This window comes from Perca flavescens, chromosome 20, assembly GCF_004354835.1.
Source record: "Perca flavescens isolate YP-PL-M2 chromosome 20, PFLA_1.0, whole genome shotgun sequence".
Classification (NCBI taxonomy): Eukaryota; Metazoa; Chordata; class Actinopteri; order Perciformes; family Percidae; genus Perca; species Perca flavescens.
The window spans coordinates 19,694,924-19,718,803 of record NC_041350.1 but is presented as its reverse complement, the minus strand read 5'-3'; the positions used below and the strand labels follow the sequence as shown (position 1 = coordinate 19,718,803).

General features: G+C 41.5%; 1 protein-coding gene across 3 annotated transcripts in view; it reads left to right on the top strand.

The window, feature by feature from the left end:
• The window catches only part of cdin1 (CDAN1 interacting nuclease 1), a 53,967-nt gene extending 32,412 nt beyond the window's left edge, over positions 1-21,555 (top strand). For 2 of the 3 annotated variants that reach the window (XM_028566794.1, XM_028566792.1), the window contains one exon: positions 20,567-21,555. In XM_028566794.1, coding sequence (XP_028422595.1) covers positions 20,567-20,723 — 157 coding nt within the window. In that variant the 3' untranslated portion in view covers positions 20,724-21,555. Of the gene's footprint in view, positions 1-11,598; positions 11,664-20,566 lie in introns of those variants that run through there. The other variant, XM_028566793.1, reaches the window with a different exon arrangement.
• Positions 21,556-23,880: the final 2,325 nt, after the last annotated feature.

Genomic DNA, 23,880 nt, shown 5'->3' with positions numbered 1-23,880 from the left:
CAAAGAAAGGGGGAAAATAAAAAAATAAAAATCTCCATTGCAACAGTGGTTGATGTGCACCTACCAGCAGTGTATTTTATTATTTTTATTGTGATGTTGATGAGGTGGCTTTTCACGGTTACAGGTTTTAAGTTTGTGAAGTTTTTAGTTACTTAATATGCACGGAAATTCTAGTTAGAGCTTAATTCCCTCTGTTGTTTGATAGCACAAATATCAGTTTTCCTGGGTAAGTGAAAGCGCCTCTGACATTGCCTTCCTCCTATTTATAGTTATGGATACCCCATGCAGTGTAGGAACGTGGCGCCTTTTATTGTTTCCTTTGTCATGACATCCTCTCGTAGAATATTCCACAGCTAGAAAAATCGCTATCCACAATGGTGGTTCCTTTAGGGCTTTGCGAGTGTTTGTTTTAGGGCACATCGGCACACAGAAGTGCAATGCTGGCCCCCAAAGCGCAAGCAACTTGGAATATTAATGGCAAATGACAAGTCGGCTGTGATGCTTCAAGGATTTCATGCTTTTAAGGATGCACATTTGGGTGCATTGTTTAAGGTGTCTGGGGTGTAATCCGCACTCTCAGGTCTCCAGCAGCCTCAGGATTTAGCTCTGGTTAAGCCTCTATGTCTCCTATTTATTTTTGTAGGGTTGTATGTGTGCATTATCCAAATTTGTCATTTACCATTGAGTGTGAGAGCAGCTTTGACACGGCTGCTGTGTGTATAAACGAGGAGCGGGACAGAAAGCGGCACCCCAGCGATATATAACCCTTCTCCTGTCTTTCTGCTTGCCTGTGACACTGTGAGATGGAGAAGAAAGCCTCGAGTGAAATGAGGTGCAAGCATGTCTACTCCGTGAATTCCTGTTTTGCCATGGAACTTTTTAAAAGATTAACGTACATTTTTTGTCAGCTTTCACCATGTATGTCATCAGACCTACAGAGACACACGTCCCCCCGACACCACCACCCCGCCCCCTCATTTGTTTCGGCCTCGCTGCCTTTTTCCCCTTTTTCTTTTTCCTCTACAGTGACCTCCTGGGTTTTATTCCAGGAAAAAAGTCAGCAGCATTTGTCAAAAGCCCAGAGAATGGTGGGCAATGATTAAAATGGCTCTTTGTAAAACTCAATCTAATGGCTGCCGGGAACCAAAAGACATTCGGGCCCACATTACGTTCAATGTGACATTAAACTTGCAGTGATATTTTCTTGACACAGAGATAGTCTGGACAAAAAGATTTTCTATACACACACGGCACTTGCTGTGCATCAAACACGAGCCTTTGGGCACACTTATTGCTGCTGGATATCTTCACATCTGTAGAAAGTTAAAGAGAGATAACAGGAATAAATAGGAATATAATCATAGGTATGTCTGTTATCAAACAAAGGTTGTGCTCTTGTATTTTGCTGAATCTATCATATCAAAGGCTAAAAGTAATTTAAGAGGATTTTTATAGCCGCATTCCAGCCACATATACACACGTTTAAGCTCTGTAGACATAAAGCTACCACACAAATATTTAATGCTTTAAAGGACCTTCTTTAATGAGGCCTTTTTAAGTATTTCATTTCGTGCACCTCCACAGCTGCTTCCAAAGCATCTTAACACCGCCCAACAAAAAGGGCTTAATTGTGTCTTAACCCTTTCTGTAGAGCGGGATGAGGGAGGCCAGGAGTCATCAGATCATTCCTCCAGTGTCCTCCCAAGGCCTAAGGAGAGCATTGGACCATGAGTCCCGTAGCTTGTCACAGGAAATGAATGCGACCAAGAAAAAAAATCCCAATTGAATGAAAACAAGCTGGTCTTTTGTTCTTCTATTAACCAATATTGTCCTGACATTGTGTTTTAAGGAATGGCATTTGGTAAGAGAAAGAGGGCTTTTATTTTTCCATGGTTCACATGGATACAGAAGGAATGCATATTTTGGTTCTGGTTGTGCAATTTCATGGCATGGCATGCAGCTTTTTGGGAAGATTTAGATTTCCTTGTTTTTTTCAGACTTTTGATTTTGTTGGGTTGATTTGTCTCACTGCGAGTAGCATTGCTCCATGTAGGTTACTTGTGCTTGTTTTTAATAGTATACTTCAAGATTTAATTGAACCTTTTTAAGAGCTACTTGGGTTTAAATCAGTGGTGTTTTACATTTTATTTATTAAAGTTTAGCCGTTTTATCTTTAGAATTTATATCTCGGCCAGCATTGTGTTTGGTATTTTTGAGCACAAACACAGTAAACCCTCTTTCTATTTTAGAACAAAAATAAATATAATATTTTTACCAAATGACAGCAAAGGAAACAATGCTTCATATTTCTGCCTTTGTGTTTAAAGAGCAGCTCTGTGTGTACCAGATAATGTGCTGGTACTCATGGTCCGTGGAGGCCCATCAGTCACTGTGTGGAGCTGGTCGCTTGTGATAAGTGGTTCCTTATAGATAATCTAGACAGTGGGCTTCTTTTTATAGGCCCACTGTCCCTCACATAACCTTGTTTGTTTTGTACCGCCCATGCCCATTTTCCTTATTTTCCCACCTGATGTCACCTTCTTGTTTATCCTCTCTGTACATTTAAATCTTTTCATAGTCTTGTAACTCCCAACAAGTACTGATTACATTTCTGTGTAAACAATTGTAATCGGGAACTAATATATTACTGGCAGAAATGCAAACAGTACATGTGCATACACTTTTTTGCGTTTGTTGTACTATGGTAACCAGCATTGAGTGCTATGCTGGCTCAGCTTGACCTCTGTGTGTATTGACGCCCTAAAGATCCTGATAAAAAGCTTTTGGTGATTTATACCCGTCTATAACAAAGCTTTTGATATCCTGAACCAAGATGGCAAGGTTCTCCTCATTTTACCTGGATGTAGTTAATAAGATGAGATGATTTTAGCGAATAACCGACATACATACAAACAAATCTGTATAAGCCAGCATCATCAATCAGCTTCTGTATCTGTTCCACATTAAATGACGTCAAAAGCAGCAATGCTGTTCTAAATTTGCACCCTTTATTTTACATTTAGTTAGGTAGGGATTAAAAAAAAAAAAAAATTCCATTCACCATCTGACCTCTTCCATCTCGCAAAATAACGGTTTAAATTGTTTGTTTTTACTATGTAAGACCTATCTGATTGTACCTCATGGCAGTCAGTTTGATTGACGTACCATAAGTAACTGAATTTAAATACCAGAAGAAGAGGTTTTTGTGAACTTTTGCTTTTATATTTCATTATTAATTCACTTCATTGTGTTGTTGCCAGAAACACTGAAAGAGATACAAGTACATCTGAGTCTTTCCTCACCGGCCTGGCATTTGTTAAAGAGCTTCGTCAGGACTCTCTTCCCCCATCTTTGTTCCCAGGCAGGCCTCTCCCGTCTCTGGTTTGAGTTTCACGTCTCGCGGCGGTCTGATTGCCTGATAGCTTAAACATCTCTGCCTGCCTATCCCTTAGTGGGAGTGTGTAATCAAAGACACATGAGCAGCCTGTGTCCAAGGGCTGACCTTCTGATTTTGCTCATCAATTCTGAGGGTTAATGTACAAGATCTATCAGGTCAACAGATTTGTATCCGCAAGCTCTGTCACGTCTATAAATGATTAGGGGGAAAAAAAATGCATTTGCCCACTGAACCCTATTAAAACTTCTTAGAATAAATGTGCACTCAATATGACTAATATATTCTTTCCACTCTCTTGTGATAATAATGCTAATATGTTTTTTTCTCTCTGTATTATGTATTTTAAATGAGCACCATAAACCAAACCTTTGTGACAAGGGCTTAAGGAGTTAACGGGGGTAACAATATGATCCAAATTCCAACTCCGTCCGCTGTCGATGTAACGTTTCATCATAGGCGGGAAGTTGAAACGGGCGATACTCAATCCTTTTCCTTTTGGACTGATGCAAGATAACAGAGGCATACATTTCTGAACAAGTGAAATATAAACTCTGCACAGAGTTTGGGGCTTTGAGATGCGCCCCCCCTTTGAACGGCCGCCACAGAGATGTCTGAGAAATCTATTTCTCATTTTGAGTGATATCTCCATCAGCTGGCACGTTCGCACCATGAATCTTCCCCCATGTTAAACCCCGAATCTGTCTCTTCAATGACGGCTGGTGTGTTTAAAATGACCACTCTTATTTTTTGTAATGGCCGTCTTTGTGTCATGGAGGTTACAAGTGAAAGGGCAGAATAGAGCTGTCTGGCGAAAGGCCTCTGATAGAAAGTGCCACTTCAATTTGAGCACAGCTGCAGTTAAGCCTGGCCTGGCTCACTGTCCGGCCCGACACTTCACATTCTCTTCTCCAGCGACTGGAATAGATGTGAAAACTGTTAACTTAAGACAGAGTTCTGGCCTGAGCAGTTCTGATCCCTTCCCCTTATTCATGGCTTATCTTCAGCTTGTTTTGTCAGGATTGCACACTGACAAAGACTGTCTCAGACACCATTTACATTTTGTTTATTCAAGTTTGCGGACTGTTAGAAGCCTCTCTTAAAACTTGGACTTGGTTTTTAACTGGAACAAAACATCACATTTATAAATATACTGTCATGCACCATTTAAATGACATCTTACATTACTTTTTATATCACTTTTCCATTAGAGAGGCCATTGGACTACAGACTACACATCTACTAATTTGGTGATGAGGGGGTTTAACGGTTTGAGGAACTCTATCCCCAGAGCTGCTGACAGTCCTCAGCCCCCCTGAGTCCCAGCTAAGGATGGAGCTCGCGGTTAGAGAAAGACTACTGGCTCTGTTTTAAATATTCGTTGTGGTTTGAATTAGAATGGGGATAAATTCTCTGAATGATGATGATCGCAAAACATTTAGCTTCAGCTGCCCGGGTGAAACAAAACACGCTTGAGTAAAACTTTGAACTACTCTAACCTTTTTTTTTTTTCTCCCACAGCCGTTTTGTTTTCAAATTGTAGTGCTGAGTTCATGGGAAACTCACTCCGGGGTTACCTGCGCCCCTGAAAAGTGATGGGGGGGCGGGGGGGGGAAGCATTACGGCCACAAGAATGTTTTTGCAGTAAGTTGAAATATTACCAACCTTGTCAAATGTCATTTTGAATGAGAAAGCAAACTTATTTTAATCAGGGTTTTAAAGGCAGGGCTTTTCAAACTGTGACTCTAGGAGAAAGGGGTCAGCTAATTGCAACGTTTGATGTCATGTTTGCTCTCCCTCTCCATTTTGATGCGAGTGCCTGAAAGCATGCTCGCTTCGCTGTACGTATCTCTATGTTTCTCACACACACACACACACACACACTTTATCACACACAGTCAAATGAAAAACTACTGAAAGGTTCGAGAGTTCTCAATGCTGTAATCTTCATAAAGTCTTTGCTTCTATTTCCTGTCAGCCCTTCTCTCAACTTCAACCTTCAACCTCTCCTCTCCTGCATCACTGCTCTACACAGACCTCACAGTGCTAAGAGTTACGGATCTTATTCATGACTTTGTGAATGAATGTGTATGGGAATGCCAGTCTATAAAAAGTAGGATATGTCAGTCCTCAGTCTATAATACATCTCCCAGTTTTCTTGTTAAAATATGACCAAAGATACGTGCACAGTTCTCTCACCATCCTACAACAGGTTAATCTTCTAAACACACAGTCCCAAATCTATTTGGCTCTCATAATTACTGTTTTAACAACAGCAGGGGGGTGGGAGGTGGGGGGGGGTAGAGGGATATACATTGTAAATTGTGTTTGACAAGGTGGGGTTAGTGTTTTTGTCGTGGCTTGTCTTTAGTTATTACTCATACTTCCTCCTGCTATAGATAAGGTCTGCTGGTGAACATACCAAGGTGAGCGCTGGCGCAGGGCCCTTATCGCCAGCATTGATTTAGGGCAAGAACCCAGTGACAGAGGTCATTGTGCAGTAAAGCTATCCATCATTCAGGTTTGATTTCTGCTCCGACCTGTCTGCAAGTTGTCTACACGTAGGCGAGTCACAAGGAGTAGAGGCCACAGGAGGGTTAGACCACTGGGAGGTGTGACGGTGTATTGAGGAGCCCTGGATAAGACTAACTGGACAAGAAGTCATCATTTTTAGACCGTTATTACAGGTTGACTCATATTTAAGAATTATGTTTAGACATAATAGTTAGAATAATTTAGAATTAAAGTAACTGTAAACTTAATTTGATCCTCTAATTATTGTGTGGAATCCGCAAACTATTTGTCTTACATTTAAAGCTTTGGATGCTTATAAAAAAAAATTTAGCCTTGAATTAGTTTTTCCACGGGTAGCTGATTCTTTCCACTGTTTAGCTTGCCACTCGCTGTAAAATCTCCATGTGTCCTAGACGATTTCTGTGTATGTGTGCTCACATTTTCCCCGATTAAAAAAATAAAAATAAAAAACTCAAGGCAGTTCTCAGCCTGTGGTAAATAAATTTGCAATCATAAACACAATTTTTCCCTCTTTGCAGGGGTATTTTTTCAGATGTCTGAAGATGGGTATTTATTGCTGTTAATGTTGTTAGTGGCCTTTGTGGCTAGACTTGTAACTTTTGGTTTAAATGTTCTATTTATCCTGGCTTCCAATTGGGGAGCTCAGATTTACAAATATGCCATGAGTCATATTATTGATTTGTCATGAAGATTATTTATTGCGGGGTTTTTTTTTCACTAACTTCTGCAAAAGTTGGAAGCTGTCAGAGATTTTCCTGCAGTGATTGCATGCAAATGGCTGTAAACTGTCTGTGCAGAATCCTCAGGGGAAGGTATTCTTGTATCTTGAGTTATGCTGAAATAGCGAGCTACAGTGGTGGTACTGCTCACTCCGACCTGCCAGAGGATAACTTAAGTAGCTAATTACACTTCAGTCTGTAATCAAATCCATGTCAGGTTGTCTGAGAACCTGGATTTGTGTGGTGGATTTCAGTTAAATACAGGGGCAGCTTAAACATTTTATGGTTCTCTCCTTAAATTAAAGTTTATTTCCGCAATCCCCTCTAAAATGTGTCATATCCCATTACGCAAATTTGGATATGGTAAATTAGCAAGGAGAGTGCTTACGCTATGAATATGTTGACTTTTTTGTGCTGTGTGCAGAGGGTTAGCTTGCTGGGGGTTGGGGGGTGTGTTTAACTCTAAAAAGTTGTCTTCAATTTTCTCCCCTCGCAAGATGATATGTTTTTGCAATTCAAATATTTGCTCATTCTCTTCTCCGTTGCAAAGCTCCCTTTGAAGCGGAAGAGTTCTATCAGGACCAATGACAGTGTGAGTGTGCAGCGTGACAGCGCAAGAGGCAGTGCTGGACTATTTCTAACTGCATATTTAAATAGCAAGGAAATCCAGAATCAAAAATGTATGCAAATGGCGGCATGTTTTGCATGCTGATATTTTTATGATTTGGAGCTTGCATATTCAGGTGGTGTTCAGTACGTGCATAGCTTTAGCAACATTAATCAGAATTACTTCATGTCTTCACCACATCCTTGATCTCCCTCTAAACAAACATTCCTGGGGGTGGAAGGCCTGCAATTTGGCAGATTTACTTTTAAGAAAGCTGTGCTTAATGTTTTAACGGACTGTTTTAAGTGGAAAGACGTACTGAAGACCTTAGGCTTCATAGGAAAGTGTATAACCCAGAAACTCAATACTTCCTTCCTAATATGATGTTTCCCTATTCCACATCACGGAAGACCTAAGTACCTGATCTCATTTACATTAACCACAGCTATATATATATATATATATATATATATATATATATATATATATATATATATATATATATATATATATATATATATATATATATATATATTCCTCATGTTGTATAGAGAAAAGTCTCTTTTTACTTTAATGAAGATTTTAGATGTATGCATTATATTGAACATACAGTATGCACAATGATGCAATGTGTGGGAGCTTTGGGAAATGTACATGTTTATGCAATGAACAACATATCAAGACAAAGCCCTCAAAATGGGCCTTAAGGTATTGAAAATACAGTATAAAATAATTAATTGAATTGTCATTTGTATGAGCAGCCCTTGCTCTCTGCACCCTATAATTCCAACCTCTTTCTCCCCCTTCCCCTCACCACATTTTTTCCCTTCTTTTTTTTCTAAACAGCAATTAATCTCATTTTTAGTCCAATTTCCAGCCCTCTGTTGGAGTCAGAGCGAGTCCCGTGTTTTGTTCCTATTTGGCTTGGTTCCTCTGCATAGTCATTAAGGGCCCAATTAATGTCACCCTTTAGCTGAAGAGTGCTCATTTTTATTGGGGAGCTGACAGTCACCGCCATGAGTGCCGCAGTGTAATATGCATTAATTGCCCCGTAACACTGGTAATTACCAGTTCTTCAAGCCTCTCAGTAAACTGTCATGCCCAGACACGACTGCTTTGAAATAGATTACTCATTAGGGGGACCTGCCCTGTTTTCCAATGGGGGCTCGCTGGGTTGGCATAAAGATGAAGAAAAATCTGGTGCTTGAACAAATAGTTGCCAAGAGCAATTTCCTATTACAACTTCCCGGTGACAGCTTTTCTCTTTCTTTCACTCTTTTTTCTTTTTTTCCTCAGATGGCATTCCAGCCGTCACTTAAGGTAAAGATCAGAAGTAGAGGTAGATGTCCATCACGGACCTCGCTGATAGCAGTTGGTTTTGTCTTCTCGTCCCAGTTTGACTCCTTGAATGAAAATGTGCCTTGGGATTTCACTATTAAGCATATTGCCTGGATCTTTGTACAACACTGCCTGGAATGCCCAGAGACTAGTATACAAGCGCTGCATTGAAAGTGTCAGCATTGTTATTTCATGTCAACATGTCAAGGCAGTGTTGATGTCAATTTCTTGCTCAAATATTGAGGCTAACTTTGCAAAGGTCTTGTGTTTGCAAACTGTGGAATCTTAAACATAAGCTTGTGCTTCACGGTTGCTGAAACGTGTCCCGCGTACCTGGAGAAAAAGTAATTGATAGCGAATGCAAATATATGAATTTAAAGAAACGGTTAGAGGACAAAAGGAGGGGATGTAGTGTGGGTGTCACCGTTGTTCTGTGATAAGATATTATAAAGGAGAGACCAAATCAAACAGCGTTAGCTATCGCACATCCTCTCTATAGAAAAGGTGTTGGCCTGTTTAGTCACGCTAGAAACAATATTTAGATTTCACCACAGCTTTGTAAATGCTCCAAGTGTGCGCTGGCCCCATTCTTCTCTGGTCCCTGTTCTTTATTTCTTTCTTTTTTTACAAAACACTTTTGTGTCATTACCCATTTACCATAGCAAGGAAAAGAACAGAATGTGAAGACCAAGGAAAAGCACACACAGAGCTTCTCAAAGGTGCTGCTTTTGTTTTATCTCCCTTATAGCACCTGCTTCAGGCAATCTGCTCCCACTCGTCTCAAATGAATTTTGTCACAGCCTTTTAGATTCTCAGCCAGCGATGCGCTAATGAAAGGAGATAGTACAATTTGAACTGACCAGGTAGCAGCCAGCAGTGCACAGCTGAGAGCAAGGGATGGGGACACACCCCTCCTTGAAACAAAAGACAAGTCAACCGTCCGCTGATATACCCATTACCCTTCTCATTAATACCCTTCAGACCTCGGCGTGTGTGTGTCCGTGTGTGCTTGTGCGTGCGTCTATCTGTTTGTGTTGGTCGAGCACTTATCGAATTGTTTATGACAGGCCTAATTGGGCTAATTGAAGACATTAAGATTACCTGTCAGCTGTGTGTATCCAGACTCCCTGTCTGTCTGACAACTCCTGACAAGTGAGGGACCCCGTAGCATCCGTCATGATGGAGCATTCCCAGGCCGTAATAGGGACAATAGGGGCCACTCTAATTTGATGTGGACAGCCTTTGCTGCACGGATCAGTGTGTGTGTGTCTGTGTGTGTGTGTGTGTGTGTGTGTGTGTGTGTGTGTGTGTGTGTGTGTGTGTGTGTGTGTGTGTGTGTGTGTGTGTGTGTGTGTGTGTGTTAAGTATAAGTGAGAGTTGGGGGCTCTGTGCATGGCCAGGCTAATGGAGTCCCCCTTGGCAATGTGACAAAGCGATGAGGCAGTCTGAGGGGAAAAGTGAAAGGGGTCTTCATGTGTTTAAGGACATGAGAGGGGAAGGTGCTCGGGGTGACGGCCTTCACAGATTGAGTGACAAGAGCGGAGCGCTGACATCTGTGTGTCTGTATGGTTGTGGACGGTCAGCCATACTCCTTTATCAGATAAACCCAAACTTTTTCATATGTGGAAAGACCTAAATGTAACTGACATGCCCACTTTGGTTGAATTTTGCATATGTGTGCGTTCAGTCATTCACAGTTACAGAACACCATAAATAAGAAATATAATGTGCATACTATACTTATATTTAGTGTAGTTTATATTTGTTCTTAAACCTTTTCAATGGAAATGTAGTCTAGTAATTTAATGTTTTCCTTCTCTGATCTGAGGTGCAGATATTCATAGATCAGGGTTGCCAGATCTTGAGCAGAGCACGGTCCTATCTTCTTCAGGCTTAAGGAATGTGCCTCTGCATATTTGTATCAACCCTCGCTCGTTTTCCTCCCCACTCTCCTCTCCTGTGTGGGCATTGTGTGTGGCTTTGCAGCGTTGTCGCTATGACAGATCAACGCTGTCAGCCCAGGAGATCCCTCTGTTTGTTTGTTCTCCTCCAAAAGGGGTTAAACTGTCAAGTTGACAACTCACAAGACCTTTAGACTCTAGCACTACCGCCTCTCCCCGTCTCGTTCTCTCTCCATGGCTCCCTCCCCCTGTCCACCTTCATCCCCAAACGAGTGAAAATCAATACCAGATTGCCTGAGGACCACTGTTTGGTGTGGGCCTGACCCCTAGATGTCCCCCACTCTGCTTCTTTCATTACATGTAGCCCAGTATTTAACTTCCATCCTCATCCCTCGCCTAATTAGTTTCGATAAGCTCAGAGTCTCTCCCTCCCTCTCCCTCCTTCTCACGTATACGTGCACCCACACAGAAGCACCACAAAAAAAAACACACGGGCATTTTGCTTTCTTGCCCTTTGAAGGGACACTCTGGGCTGGGAGTAATAAAAGGACAAATCCCAAACACGCGCACGTAAGCCCCCAACGATTCTTGAACGAGGATTATTTTTTTGTTTGCATAGCAAATTTTTAAAAACTACAATGAAATTAGATTTGCACCCCAGATCATCAGTGCAAACACTGGGGATATCCTGTGTTGTCCAAAGGCTAATGGTGCTCTGTGGTGGGCCTGTTAGCAAGACTACACCCTCCATCTGTGGGTTTTCCACTCGGCCTCCAAGTTAGCTTGTCTCTGTGAGTTCTGCAGTCACAGACAGAGTAGCCATTGATATTATGTAGAATGTAAATGTGTAAATTTCCTATATTACTAAACCTGGTAAATAATTGATTTGAACAAACACAGACAAACCGTTCCAGTGATTTTGTGTGTGTGTGTGTGTGTGTGTGTGTGTGTGTGTGTGTGTGTGTGTGTGTGTGTGTGTGTGTGTGTGTGTGTGTGTGTGTGTGTGTGTGTGTGTGTGTGTGTGTGTGTGTGTGTGTGTGTGTGTGTGTGTGTGTGTGTGTGTGTGTGTGTGTGTGTGTGTTTATGTACCACCCACATGTCCAGGTGCCGCCACTGCGCCGGCTGGCCGGTCGACTACTGACAAGCCCCAACGACATGTCGGCCTCCACTGCTCTGCTCCCCCCCCCCCCAGGGGCTAAAATTACCCTCAGGAATGTAAACATACTGCCGAGTAAGCACACGGCTTTCTGTGGCCCTTCGCCCGCGTCCGTTTCCAAACTCGCCCCCCTAACTGGGACAGTTCCATTTTGGACTCAGAGGCCAAGGTTGATGGTGAGGATACCTTTAACCTGGCGTCTTCTGCGTTGTCACAGCAGTTCTTCTGTTCAACAGGACTAATACAGTGTTTCTGTCGTGATAATTATATTTGCAGACTGAAAATGTTCCACGCTACAGATGAAAAAGAAATATCTTCTTTTTTTTTTTTACTCTTTCTCCTCATATCTCCTTTCCCCTTTTCATTGTAGCAGACAGATGGGCATTCACACCAATTGATTAGGTGTGTGGGGTAGCTGTAAGCGGTGGAGTCTGGGTGAAGAAGTTCACTGGGCCGGGCGCTGACATGTTGATTTAGTGGTGGTAACACGACTGCACTTCCAAAGGTGCTGACTTGGACGAAAGCCAGGCCTCTTTTTCTCCCAGGGAGACATTAGAGGCCTCACTCTAATTTTGGGGCAGGGTTCTACTCATGGATGCAGAGGCCAGGGGGCTCTACACAACAAATATTCACACCTGCCTATCCATGCCTAACTTTTGATTCAGCCTTCACTGGAGTGGCAGCAGAATTTAAGATGTAAGGCTTTTTCAGAATGGAAATTCAAGTTCCTAATAAATAATTAGGAGTGACACAGACATGTGCATTTGTCACTTGGTTAAACATTACCTAAAATTAAACATAGGCATATCAACTTTATTTATCAAAAAAATGAGGAAAACTGAATATTTTCAGTGTTCCCAAATTGATTTGAATGTTTAAAAAAAGAGCACTCAATTGTGCTGTTGCATTGCGTGTGTATGGATGTTTGTATGTTTGTTTCAATAGCATAACCAGATGTGTAAGACAAACAGGCCCACATCCTATGACCTCACATATAAACAAGATATCACCCATTCATATACACACATAACACCATTTCTCTGCTGGACACACCAGGTTTGCAGGCGCCCGGTCAGGCTGACGCTGCCCTCGCAAGGCCAGATAGGGTTACAGTACAAACTGTTGTTGATTAGGGCCGTGCCTGTAGTGGGGGATCATCCTTAATTGAAAACACGTTAGCCGCCAGGGTTAAGGACAGGATTAGGACCACGGCTGCGTGGGGCGAGGAGCAGCGGCAGACACAAAATGGCCGTCCCTCTGCCTGCCTTTGACTGTGTTTCCCTAGAGACAGGTGGCAATTATCGGCCAGGGCTGCTGGGAGTTCACAATAACAGGTTAAAGGAGCATGTATCCCCTTGACGCCGTAGTCCTCTCCGTCTGAACAGGCTCCCAGCCCCCAGCTTGCTCGCCTGCCACCGCGGGGAACTTCCTGTATCCAAGCAGAACGTACAGACATGGGGACTCATCAAAGGCCAGAGGGGACTCCAAATTAGTACTGCGGCCAGTGTTTGGCTTTGGAGACTAAATAGCCTCATCTGAAAACAGTGAAAGACATTTTGTCGTATGTTAGTTTTACTTCCCTTATCAAATATAATAAAGCTCATTTACATTCTGTGCAATTAAAATGTGTTCACACTAGGGCTGTCAAAATAACGCGTTAATTTTGATTAATTGATCTGAGAAAAAATAACGCGTTAAAAAAAATAACGCAGATTAATCCATTCCATATTGACGTTTGACCCGGAGCCGTTCTAGCCACCATTCGACTGTAAAATGAAGGAGGGTGAGGAGAATGTGCTGCCTGCATCATTGATTGGAACATTTAGCTACTTGTTACTTCTTCCTGCCAACCCTGGCTACCGAAATCTGGTGCCCCTGATATGTCTGCTCTTCTCTCTGATGCTCTGAAACGGACGATACAGGCAACACAAACACTGCTGCACATGACAATAGTTAAAACTATACTCGACAGCAGCTAACGTTAGCCTACCGCTAGCTAGTAGCTGGATTAAACACTGTTAAAATGCTGACAGCTAACGCTAAACGGTGTAAAGTTTGACTGTGTTTTACTGTAGAGGATTCAACACCGGCGGTATGTAACAATCTGCTAGCCTGACCAGCCAGCTGCCACTAGTGTGCGTCTAGATTTCTAGGCTAACAATCTGCAGCTGCCGTCGGAAAAACAACACAGACGTTCAATGAAACTGGTAAACTACAGCGTCGTGGTGCATTTGAAGTTATTGTAAGTTATGTCCTTTTCCCATCTGGTGGTTGTTTTTGTCGTTCAACAGCAATTTACCAGTGAAATAAGTTATTGTCATTGTTATAGATTATTATCAAATCATTTAATTTTGACCATATGGCCTTAGCAATAAACAAGCCCTTCTTTAATGTCACCGACTGTTGTTTAGTACCCTTCTTTTTTTCTTTTCTTTTTTTACTTTCTTAAAAAGCATAGGTTCAGGCACCGTTAATTATGTGTGTGATTAATTTCGATTAATTAATCACAGAGTATGTAATTAATTCGATTACATTTTTTAATCGATTGACAGCACTAGTTCACACACATCCAGACTCACAGACAGATTATTGCCGACTGATTTCAGTACAGTACTTGCATAGGAGACACCATGTGAAGCCATCGCCATAATAGAATTTAATAATATCAGCATCAAGTGTTAATGAATACCCACTCAGTGTATCATAACTGAAGAGTTCAAGCCATTTTCATGATGTAGAGGGTCATTATAGAGGATGAGAGTCGATATCTGAGAAATGATCAGGTGAGCTCTGACCGACTGAATGTTAACCCTTAAACAGCCAGGGAATAACACACAGATGGAGCATTCTTATTATAACATTCATATTACAAAGGCTGAATGTTTACGTGGTACTGTTTGTGAAAGAGGAAGATGAAAAAAGAGGAAAGGTTTTGTCTGAAAGTCTATATGTTTTTCCATAACTCTAACATAACTTTAATATAGATTGGTCTGGTGTCATCATAGAGCTGTCATCAGTAGGTTGTTTTGTCGTATGCAGTGTCCTCGATACTGTTTGGACCAACTTCGGAACACTAAACAGACAAAGCCAAAGCCAGACCACACCGTGTTTGGTTTCGCTCCACATCCAAAGCAGACCAGAGTGTGTCAAAGCGCGTTGGACCGTGACGCCGTAGATCTTAGAGGGGACCAGCACACGTTACACACACAACGCACACTTGTCCCTCAGATATGTGTTGCTAATGCAGTCGGCGACATGCTCAGTTAAGGGACTTAATGAGTTCCAAACACTGATTAAGACTCCTCCCTTTGGCTGGAGGATGTTTGGGAAGCATGTTATTGTACAAACGGATCCTAACCAGGACCAAATGGCGCTGTGAGGTGGTGCTCTCTCTATGTCTTGCTATTGTCCTATCGAAATAGAAATAAGGCTAATTGTATTAGCTTGTGTGAGGAGATAAGATTTAGGTTAATGTGAGATGGTGGCTGAGGTGATAGGTCGTGAGGGAGACTGAGGTCAGAGAAAGTGATAATTTGTTAGCGTGAGATAAATACTGCAGAGTCCCATAGCACAGCAATGTTGGGGGAGCTTAACTGTGTTAGGAGTTAAAGGTTATTAATAAAATGATATCAATGATTTGTACCATTTATCATTCCGAAAAAAGTTAGATAACTTAAGTGCAAAGCTTAAATCAATTTGTAAAATTAAAATGCTTATTATAGTTTGTTTTATCCACAACTCTGTGGATTTTAGTATGAGTACCAAAAGTAAGTAAGTTAACTAAATTCTGTGCATCCCTCTTCAAGAGTACATAAAAACAATTAATGCAATCCTAATGCAGTAGGTTGACACATATGACCCACCACTGTAATGAGAATTATATAGAGAGTCTACAGAGTTGGGCGATATATTGTTAGAACACTGTCCTGTGTCATGATTTGAGGCAAGATATTAGTATTAAATTACTACATTTTTTCATGAGTAAGTGAAATTGACATCAAATACCTATTTTCTCATCAAATCTACATAATTATCAATTATATTATTTTTCAATGTTTTATGTATTTAAATATCTTCTGAAAACACCAATAGTCATCTCCCAAATGTTGTCCCATAATGTCATTATATTTGATTTTGTCAATATCACATGACTGGTTTGGATGATATTCTCCCTGGCATGACATGGCTTCCACCTCCTAATGCAAATATTAGAGCTGGTGTGTCTTACTGTACAATAAAGTGTCCCAGAGCTAACGGTAGCATTGACTCATTTTGTGGTGGGTCAGAGAGCATGTCTTGCCACAGAGGTTGGTCGCTATGGTTACCAGATAAGGCACTGGAATCCTCTAGTCTCAGTTCTGGTGTTGGTGTCACGCATCAGTGAGGAGGAATTATCTCTTTGTGCAACATACAACACACCGACTTCCACACCTTTCATACTCACACATTACGCCTCCACACCTCAATGTTAAACCTAACACTATACACTACACAAACATACATTCATGTAGAACACTCTCTCTACCTCCAGCAGTGATAAAGACAAACCTCATCCGCGTCACGTTTCATTTCCATACCACAGCCACAGAAAACATAAAAATGTCGGGGAGAATTACATCTGGCGGAAGATATTTTATTTTTTATTGCCTTCTATTCCACCTTAATTACGATGCTTGTGTAGGCTTGGGCGACTTATTTAACATACGATCGTGTGCTACGACTGCCTTGTATTTGTGTTTTACATACCTGAGCAGAATTAAAACTTTTCCTTGCCCACAAAGATGTGAAAGATGTGACTGAGAGAAAAGAAGATGTTCTATTCTTAGCTCTAGTCATGTTAATCACTTGTCTCTGGGAGGTTAACTCTTCCATTCAACTTGTGTTATTTATGGACAGGAGGATGTATAGTTTGGAGCATGGGATTATTTACCGCCCTGTTCGTGGACGCCCCTCCGGGCAGAGCCAGCCTTTAAATATCCTATTTGTGTGCACGGAAGCTTGTGTTATCAGGGCGTCTTCATCATAAGGCTGGCTGACTTGCTACAAACAGCTACTGCAAGGCCATTAAAATACACATGCTGGATGTACAGTGATCAGCTACGGGGCCATATCACCTGGCATGCAGGCCCTGGGTCACTGCCCCCCTCTAAACCTCCACACGTACAAAAACATCACACAACCATTAGCTGACCCTATAAATAAACTCCTATAGGCAGCTGCCTGTTTAGCATGGACTCACTGGTAAAGAGCAGGTCATTTGTCACTAATACACACATTTTATCTCTGTCTTTTGCTGTTGTTGTACATAGTCGTTCTGTCTCCGACACAGAAACTTTTATCCCTTTATACATCTCACCCCAATTACTCTTAATGTTTTCTGTCTTAAAAGAAATTGAGCAGGTTCCATACCTGAATTTCAGGGAGCAGAGAAAAGGCTGACTAAAGCTGATGTTTGGCAGTGCTTTAGTGGGCCTACCTTATGACCTGATGTATGGATGCTGAAAACAAAGAGGTCTTTGTGGGGAAACCTCAGAGACATAGAGTTCATGCTCAGGTAGAGGCTTACCCTGTCTAAATCATTGCTGGGGCGTTTGTTTAAAATGGGTCTGCGCAGTATGTAAAATGAAGTGACGGTGTTTTAAAGTTGAGCGTAAATTCATCTTGATTTTATTGATAATTTGTCATATTGTGTAATGTGCTTTGGCAGAACTGCTCGGCCCCCAGTTTTTTGTTTTCACCAAATGTGGCAGATCAAATTAGCCTACCTGTTTGTTCGGTAGAAATGTTAAACGGCAAGTTTTTTTTTGGTGGGGGTGTATGACCTCTATCAACCTTAAATTTCTCAGAAAATGAGAACGGCATACATAAAATCAAGAGAGTAAGTTTGCACATTCTTTGAAGGGTACAGTTTGTATTTTACTGTATTTTTATTAGATTTTGCAGTTCATATTTTTACTGGTGCTCTGTGTGTGTATGCCTTGTGCATATAAAGATGCAGAGACTTAATTCAGTGCTCCAGCTCTGTGTGAGGCTTGGCTGCATGACTCGCTGTGTGTGTGTGTGTGTGTGTGTGTGTGTGTGTGTGTGTGTGTGTGTGTGTGTGTGTGTGTGTGTGTGGGTGTGTGGGTGTGTGGGTGTGTGTGTGTGTGGGTGTGTGGGTGTGTGGGTGTGTGTGTGTGTGGGTGTGTGTGTGTGGGCAGGCAGACACTAATAACACTCCCTCTCCTCCATTCGAGAGTTTTTGTTCCTGAGTGCCTTGCTCTCATTAAGCTGCCGTAGTAAGCTGCTTGGCACCTGCTTTAAATGCGACCACCACCCGCTCATTAACACTAACGAAAGCGTGGCTGGCAGCCGCAATCCACGCCCAGGCTCGTCAAGTGGGCCCCCCTCGCTGAAATTAGCTACGTTTCACAAACAATTTCACCAACTCGTTACATAGTTAGGTGTTTATTTGAAGGCTGACTCTGACTTAGAGGTGCTGTGTGTAATAAGCACACGGCATGGTAAGATGAGCCAGCCGAGCCCACATAATAAACCATAATTTGCAGATAAATTTAAACTTAACCTCCAGTCACTTTGTCAGGCGTTATAAACACTAACTTCAGAGGGACTGTAAATTATATATGGCATCATTATAAACTGTTTGTTTATAATTGCTCTTTACAATGGAACTTTTTCTACTCATCAGGCTCAGTCTTGGCCTCCTGACCATTCCCTTCCACCTCCGTGATGTTTGTATTCCCAGGCTTAGATTTTTACCTCAAGCTCCCTGTAGTATTGACTTGTATTAATTCTGAGTAGGATTCAAAGTCCATTTATTTTCTTTACGGTATGGAAAGGCCTTGGTGACATGGCTCCCCTGTGTTTATAATTTTGCTTGTTTCAATTTGTGCTCGGCCTCCCCTGACAGAGCTGGGACATGATGTATTGTACACCGCTGCCTTATCTGTTGATGTACAGTTTTAACCTTTTCAGAAGGTTGCCTCTCTCCACTCTGCGCAGACGAGTCTCCCTTTTCTCCCCTTTTCAGCCTCACCTCCCCATCCAGAGCACAGGAAATACATACAGCACGGCGGCTGAATAAAAAGAAGAGCATAACCCCTTTTCCAAAGTCATCTAATGTAAATGTTTAGGTTTTGTTTCCATAACATTTCCATATTAAGAGTTGGCGGCCATGTGCAGCAGTGGACCATGGAAACGATGAGAGTTTGGGGGCTTGAGCTTTGTGCAGTGCTGAGAGGCTGAGCTATGAGTGTGACATTGTGGTGAACTTTCAGTGTGCATCTGTGGGCTTTCTCCAGGGCTGTTAGCTTTGGCCTGCTTGCTCATAGATACAGCACCGTAAATCACACACTGTACAATGTAGAATCTGGGGATGGGGTGCAGAAGCATGTACTGCTGCAAGGGCCTCTTGGAGGGAGCGGTGTGTGCGTGTGTAGTCGCATATATTTTTCCTGCATGTCTCTGTCTCCATACAAGTACTGTATGTAAAACATGCACTGCCTCAAGGCTCAGTCAACAGTAGACATACATAGTTGGCAATGTCACGACAACTGATTCTTGCACTCACATTTATAATTTATGTGGTTAGAATACCCTGCCGAAGTTGCAAGGGTCAAACATCTAAGTATTTTATAATAAGCTCATAAATTATAACCATATAACTAAAGACTAAGACTAAAGATTCAATTAATTATTATTAAAATAACACCATAAGGTGTTTGAGTCTGTATTTTAATATGAAATGATTGATCACAGGTTCAAGGTTTTATGCACTTTACCTTGGAGCTGAACTTCTGTTGCTCTCTGTGGCGTTTTGGCTAGCTTCCTGTCTAGGTCTCCAGAGGCTTCACAACATTGTTAACTGTCTGAGGATAGAGTGTCTGGGACCAGAGCACTGTCATCCCCCTTGAATCTGGTCTTGCATGTGGGGGCTGAGGTGCTCTCCGCTCAGAGTTCAACTGTGACATGTCTTTATGCATGGCAGCTAATGTTCAAAGAATAGGTATGATCTATATGAGGCAGAGAGGGGCCACCGGTAGCTCTTTGGGGCATAATAAATAGCTTGAAAGATGATTTATTGCCTTTGTGGGGAGAAGTAGTGAAATAACATTGCACATTCCCTATGAAGAACTCCTCTGTTTTAATTGTTTCTGCACCTTTTAGCAGACCTTCGGGTGTACAGTAGCTACAGTGTCAATAAGACACAATAGAAGCAAAGTGATGTGAGGGAGAGAACAAAAGATAGAAAGAAGAAGAAAAAACGTCTTATATTTAAATAGTCTGAACTTGACTTCTCAGTTGCTTGGCAAGTCATTATTTATAGCTTTTAGGAACTGCAGTGCTTGCCAACTTAGGCAAAGTTGTTCTGGCTTTCAAAGTGGCTGTGAATGAAACAGCTGGACGCTGTTGGATTGGCTAACATTAGCCGCCAGATACAGTGTGTTTTAGTCTCAGACTTTGTGATGAACTCTGTGTGCTCTGTTATGTGCCAAAGGCTTCGGATGACAGGATCCGGAGGCCTTGGTGTAGAGCTTTGTTATTTCTCCGATTATTGTTATTTCACCGCCATTGTAATGTGATCAAGTGTGTATCACTCTGTCAGAAACATCTTAATCTTCCTGGTGGCTTTTTTGTTTGTTTCAGCACACGTTTCCTGGATGGTGATCAAAGGAAAATACCTAAGGACCTTATCTCTCATATATCAATCTTGCTTGTGTCCCATCTTTCTATCTTTTTACTTGACTTATTACTGCTTTTTTTGTTTTGCCTTCCAAATCCAAAATCAACAGCCATAAGCATTTTGCAGATATGAGTTTAAAAGAAACTGTGCAACCGATTCATAGCTACTTCAGAACTGTCAGACATGATGTACTAACAAAAGACGGGCTTTGTTTCTTTTGTTTTACACCGCAGGTTTGGCCCCGGCCTTGTGATCTACTGGTATGGTTTCATAGGAGAGCTGGACTGCCAGAGAGACCGAGGTATCCTGCTCAAAGACTGCTTCCCTACAGACATCGTCACCCTGTGCCATGCCGCCGAGCAGGACCGACTGCCACAAGAGCCAGAATAAAGACAAATAGTGAGAAAAGCAAAACAAAGATGGAAGGAGAGGAAGACAAGGAGGCGGGAATTGTAGGAACAGGGATGGATATCTAGATCCGGGAGCAATTTGGCTTTCCTGCAGTGGCAAAAAATCTGCCCTGAACTTCACCTGACCCTCCGTCTCTGTCTGTCTCTCCCTTCCTCTCTTTCACTGCCCCAAAGCTACCACATGTAAACACACACCATCTTTCTGTATATCTGACAGTACAGGGTCAGATTCATACCTGTTTGCGAAAACACCGTATTGGAGGCTTTCCTAGTTGCTGGTCAGCTCCTGGCCCCTGGATGGCCTCTAGTAACGGACAGCCTGGGTGAGAGCCAGGGCCAAAGCAGGACATAAGGCCCTTCCTTATCACACCCAAAGCCCTGGCCTTTGTCACTCTTTCCTCCTCCACTCCATAGGCAGATAAGAGAGGTGCGGTCTGGGGGCTGGGTGGAGGCCTGTCTCTCACCTGCGTCACTCAGTGCCCTCTCAGTCACTCTTCAGGGGGGTAAACAGAATCATTTCTGTTTAAAAATGGCCTCACTGTGACCTTTTCTACTGAATGTATTGAGGTTGTTGTTTTTTTAGCACATTGGGTTGAAGCAGGGGTTCACACTGCAACTACATTTCATCACATAATTATTATCCACTTTTTTAGTGTTGTCTTAATTAACTATAATAAATGAACTATAAATCTTCATATTTTGGGTACAAATTCTCAAGTGGCAACGCTTTCGATGCTATACATAACAGGTGTTTTCAGTTTTTCTGCTTGGCTAGCTTGTGAGGTGTTGAATAAAGGTACGGTTGAATAATACACGTTTCAAATTGTACTTTTTGTCACCATTGATTACTGTTGAATATTTTTTCGATTACAGTTTTTTTCGATTGCTAAACAACAGTGGGCACAACTGGAGTCACATGTGCAAAACACTAACTACAGTCTGCACAACAGCAGTTCATGTGGACCAAACTCTAGTTTGTTTCATTGCTTGAACACAGTTTTCAGAACTCTACACACTTATCCCATGACTTTAACCACAACGTGCACAACACTGTAGATTTACAGCACTTTGTTCAAATGCTAACACACTGCTGTCAAAACTGTAAACCACACATTCAAAACAGAATAGCCTAGATTTCAGTCTGGTGCCTATCAAACACTGCTGATTGCAATTTTAGCTGAAAGCCTAAGCAGGTGTCTTATTTTAAACTAGTTAGTGAACATATACGGTATTTATACAGAGAAAGCTCAGAAAGCCTTTTTTTGTATACAAACACGAAATAAGAATGAAACAATTATACCCTGTACTGTTTGAGAGAAACAGGTAAAAGAGCAAAGATACCAATATGTCCAGGTAAGATGTCTGAGGTTATGTACACAGCTATAAAAAAAGTGAAAAACACTATCTTTACAATAGTAAAACTGTGTTCTTACTGTTTTTCAGAAAGTAATGGAGGTGAAAGCAATAGAAACACCACATTCATTTTTATTTAGAGATGATGCAGACATCCAATGTGATGAAGAAAACTTGCCACATGATGCTGGAGCTAGGCAGGATTAGTCACACTATTCTTTGGTACTGTTACGTATGTACCTTTAGTTTTTTTTCCCCAGTAATTCCATAAATTACTAGAGACAAAATACTATATTGAAGAAAACTGCTGATTTTCATTCCTTCTTTTTTACCTTATGTAAAAATTGGTATGCTATACAATCTATATTTTTTCCTTAAATAAACCGTTGAGTAGTGTCAAGTCACTCAAATTGTTCAAACTGTAAAGATGAAAAAGTTTGTAATTTCTGTATTGGTGTTTGATGCTAGTGTTTTTACCCTCAGTGTGTTCTGAGTGACAGTGTTTGTTATCTCAGTGAGGCTTGTGCATAGTGTTTGGCTGCACTGAGCCTGTTTTGCAGGTGATGTGAACTGTTTAGCTCAGTTTTGCACATGTGACTCCAGTTGTGCCCACTGTTGTTTAGCAATCGGAAAAAACTGTAATTGGTTAATCGCTAAGTGTATAAAAGTTGGAGAAAAAGGCCATCACAATATCCAAACCAACAGTCCAAAACCCAAAGATATTAATTTGCAGTGATATAAATATCATTATGTATAGTCTATACATTTTCTTTCTTTGTATCGACTGACTGATTAATCGTTTCAGCACTGATCATAGTTCACTAGGTTTATTTTATTGGCCTAAAGTCTGTACTAAATATATATCTTATGAGCTGTGTTAGCTAACATTTGCTAACATCATAGCAAGTCAAGTAGCCTGAAGTTACAGTCTTCTGCACACAACGAATTAGGGTGTCTTTTGAGCAAGAAATCTGAGGTCACAGTCAAAATGCAAAGTGATTAGGTCCATGTGTCGCCTCCCTGAGTGCTTTCCGGGATTGTAAAAACAAATTCTGTCCTTGTTACGTTCTATACTTTACACTGTGATCATTTAAAAGAACATTTGTAAGGGTTTGTACTGTATGTGTGTTTATTATTAATAAATATGTTTTGATTCTTGATTTTGAATGTGCTCTTGTCATGAATGTTTATTATATACTTTAAGCTTTGTGAGTGCCTCAAGGTACGTACATTAGAAACCCCTGATTTCCGTGTAAAGGTGTGTGACTATCCAGCAGTTGTCTGTTGCACTTCTTTACAACCTCAGTACCTTTTTATGAGCAGATACCAATGGAAGAAACACAGCCGGGCTAGGGGAACCAGAAGTGAACATAAAGTTGAGTGATGCTTTAAGAGGCAGATATGCACTGCCTATAGGGGGTCCCTGTCCTGTCCGCTTCTTTATGGCACACGAAACGATAAGAGGAAAGAAAGTGAAAGGTTGAAGAACCCTGCCACCACCTGGGAGAATGCATTTTATAACAAGATGTGTGTATGTATTGTGCTCCTTAACTGTTGCAGTATTGAAACTGAGTAAAGAAGATCATTTGTTTTCTAATGCACAGATCTTTCAGTACAGAGTATTTGTATAGCTGTCCATCAGCGCTTGCCTGCAGAGAGATGAATTTAAAGCAGACCTCAGGTGAAAGGTATAGGGAATGAAATGATGTTCTCCATGTCTTCACAACAGTGAAATCATTACCAAACCTGAGCCACTCCAGTTCTGTTACTGAGAAGAACTCCCC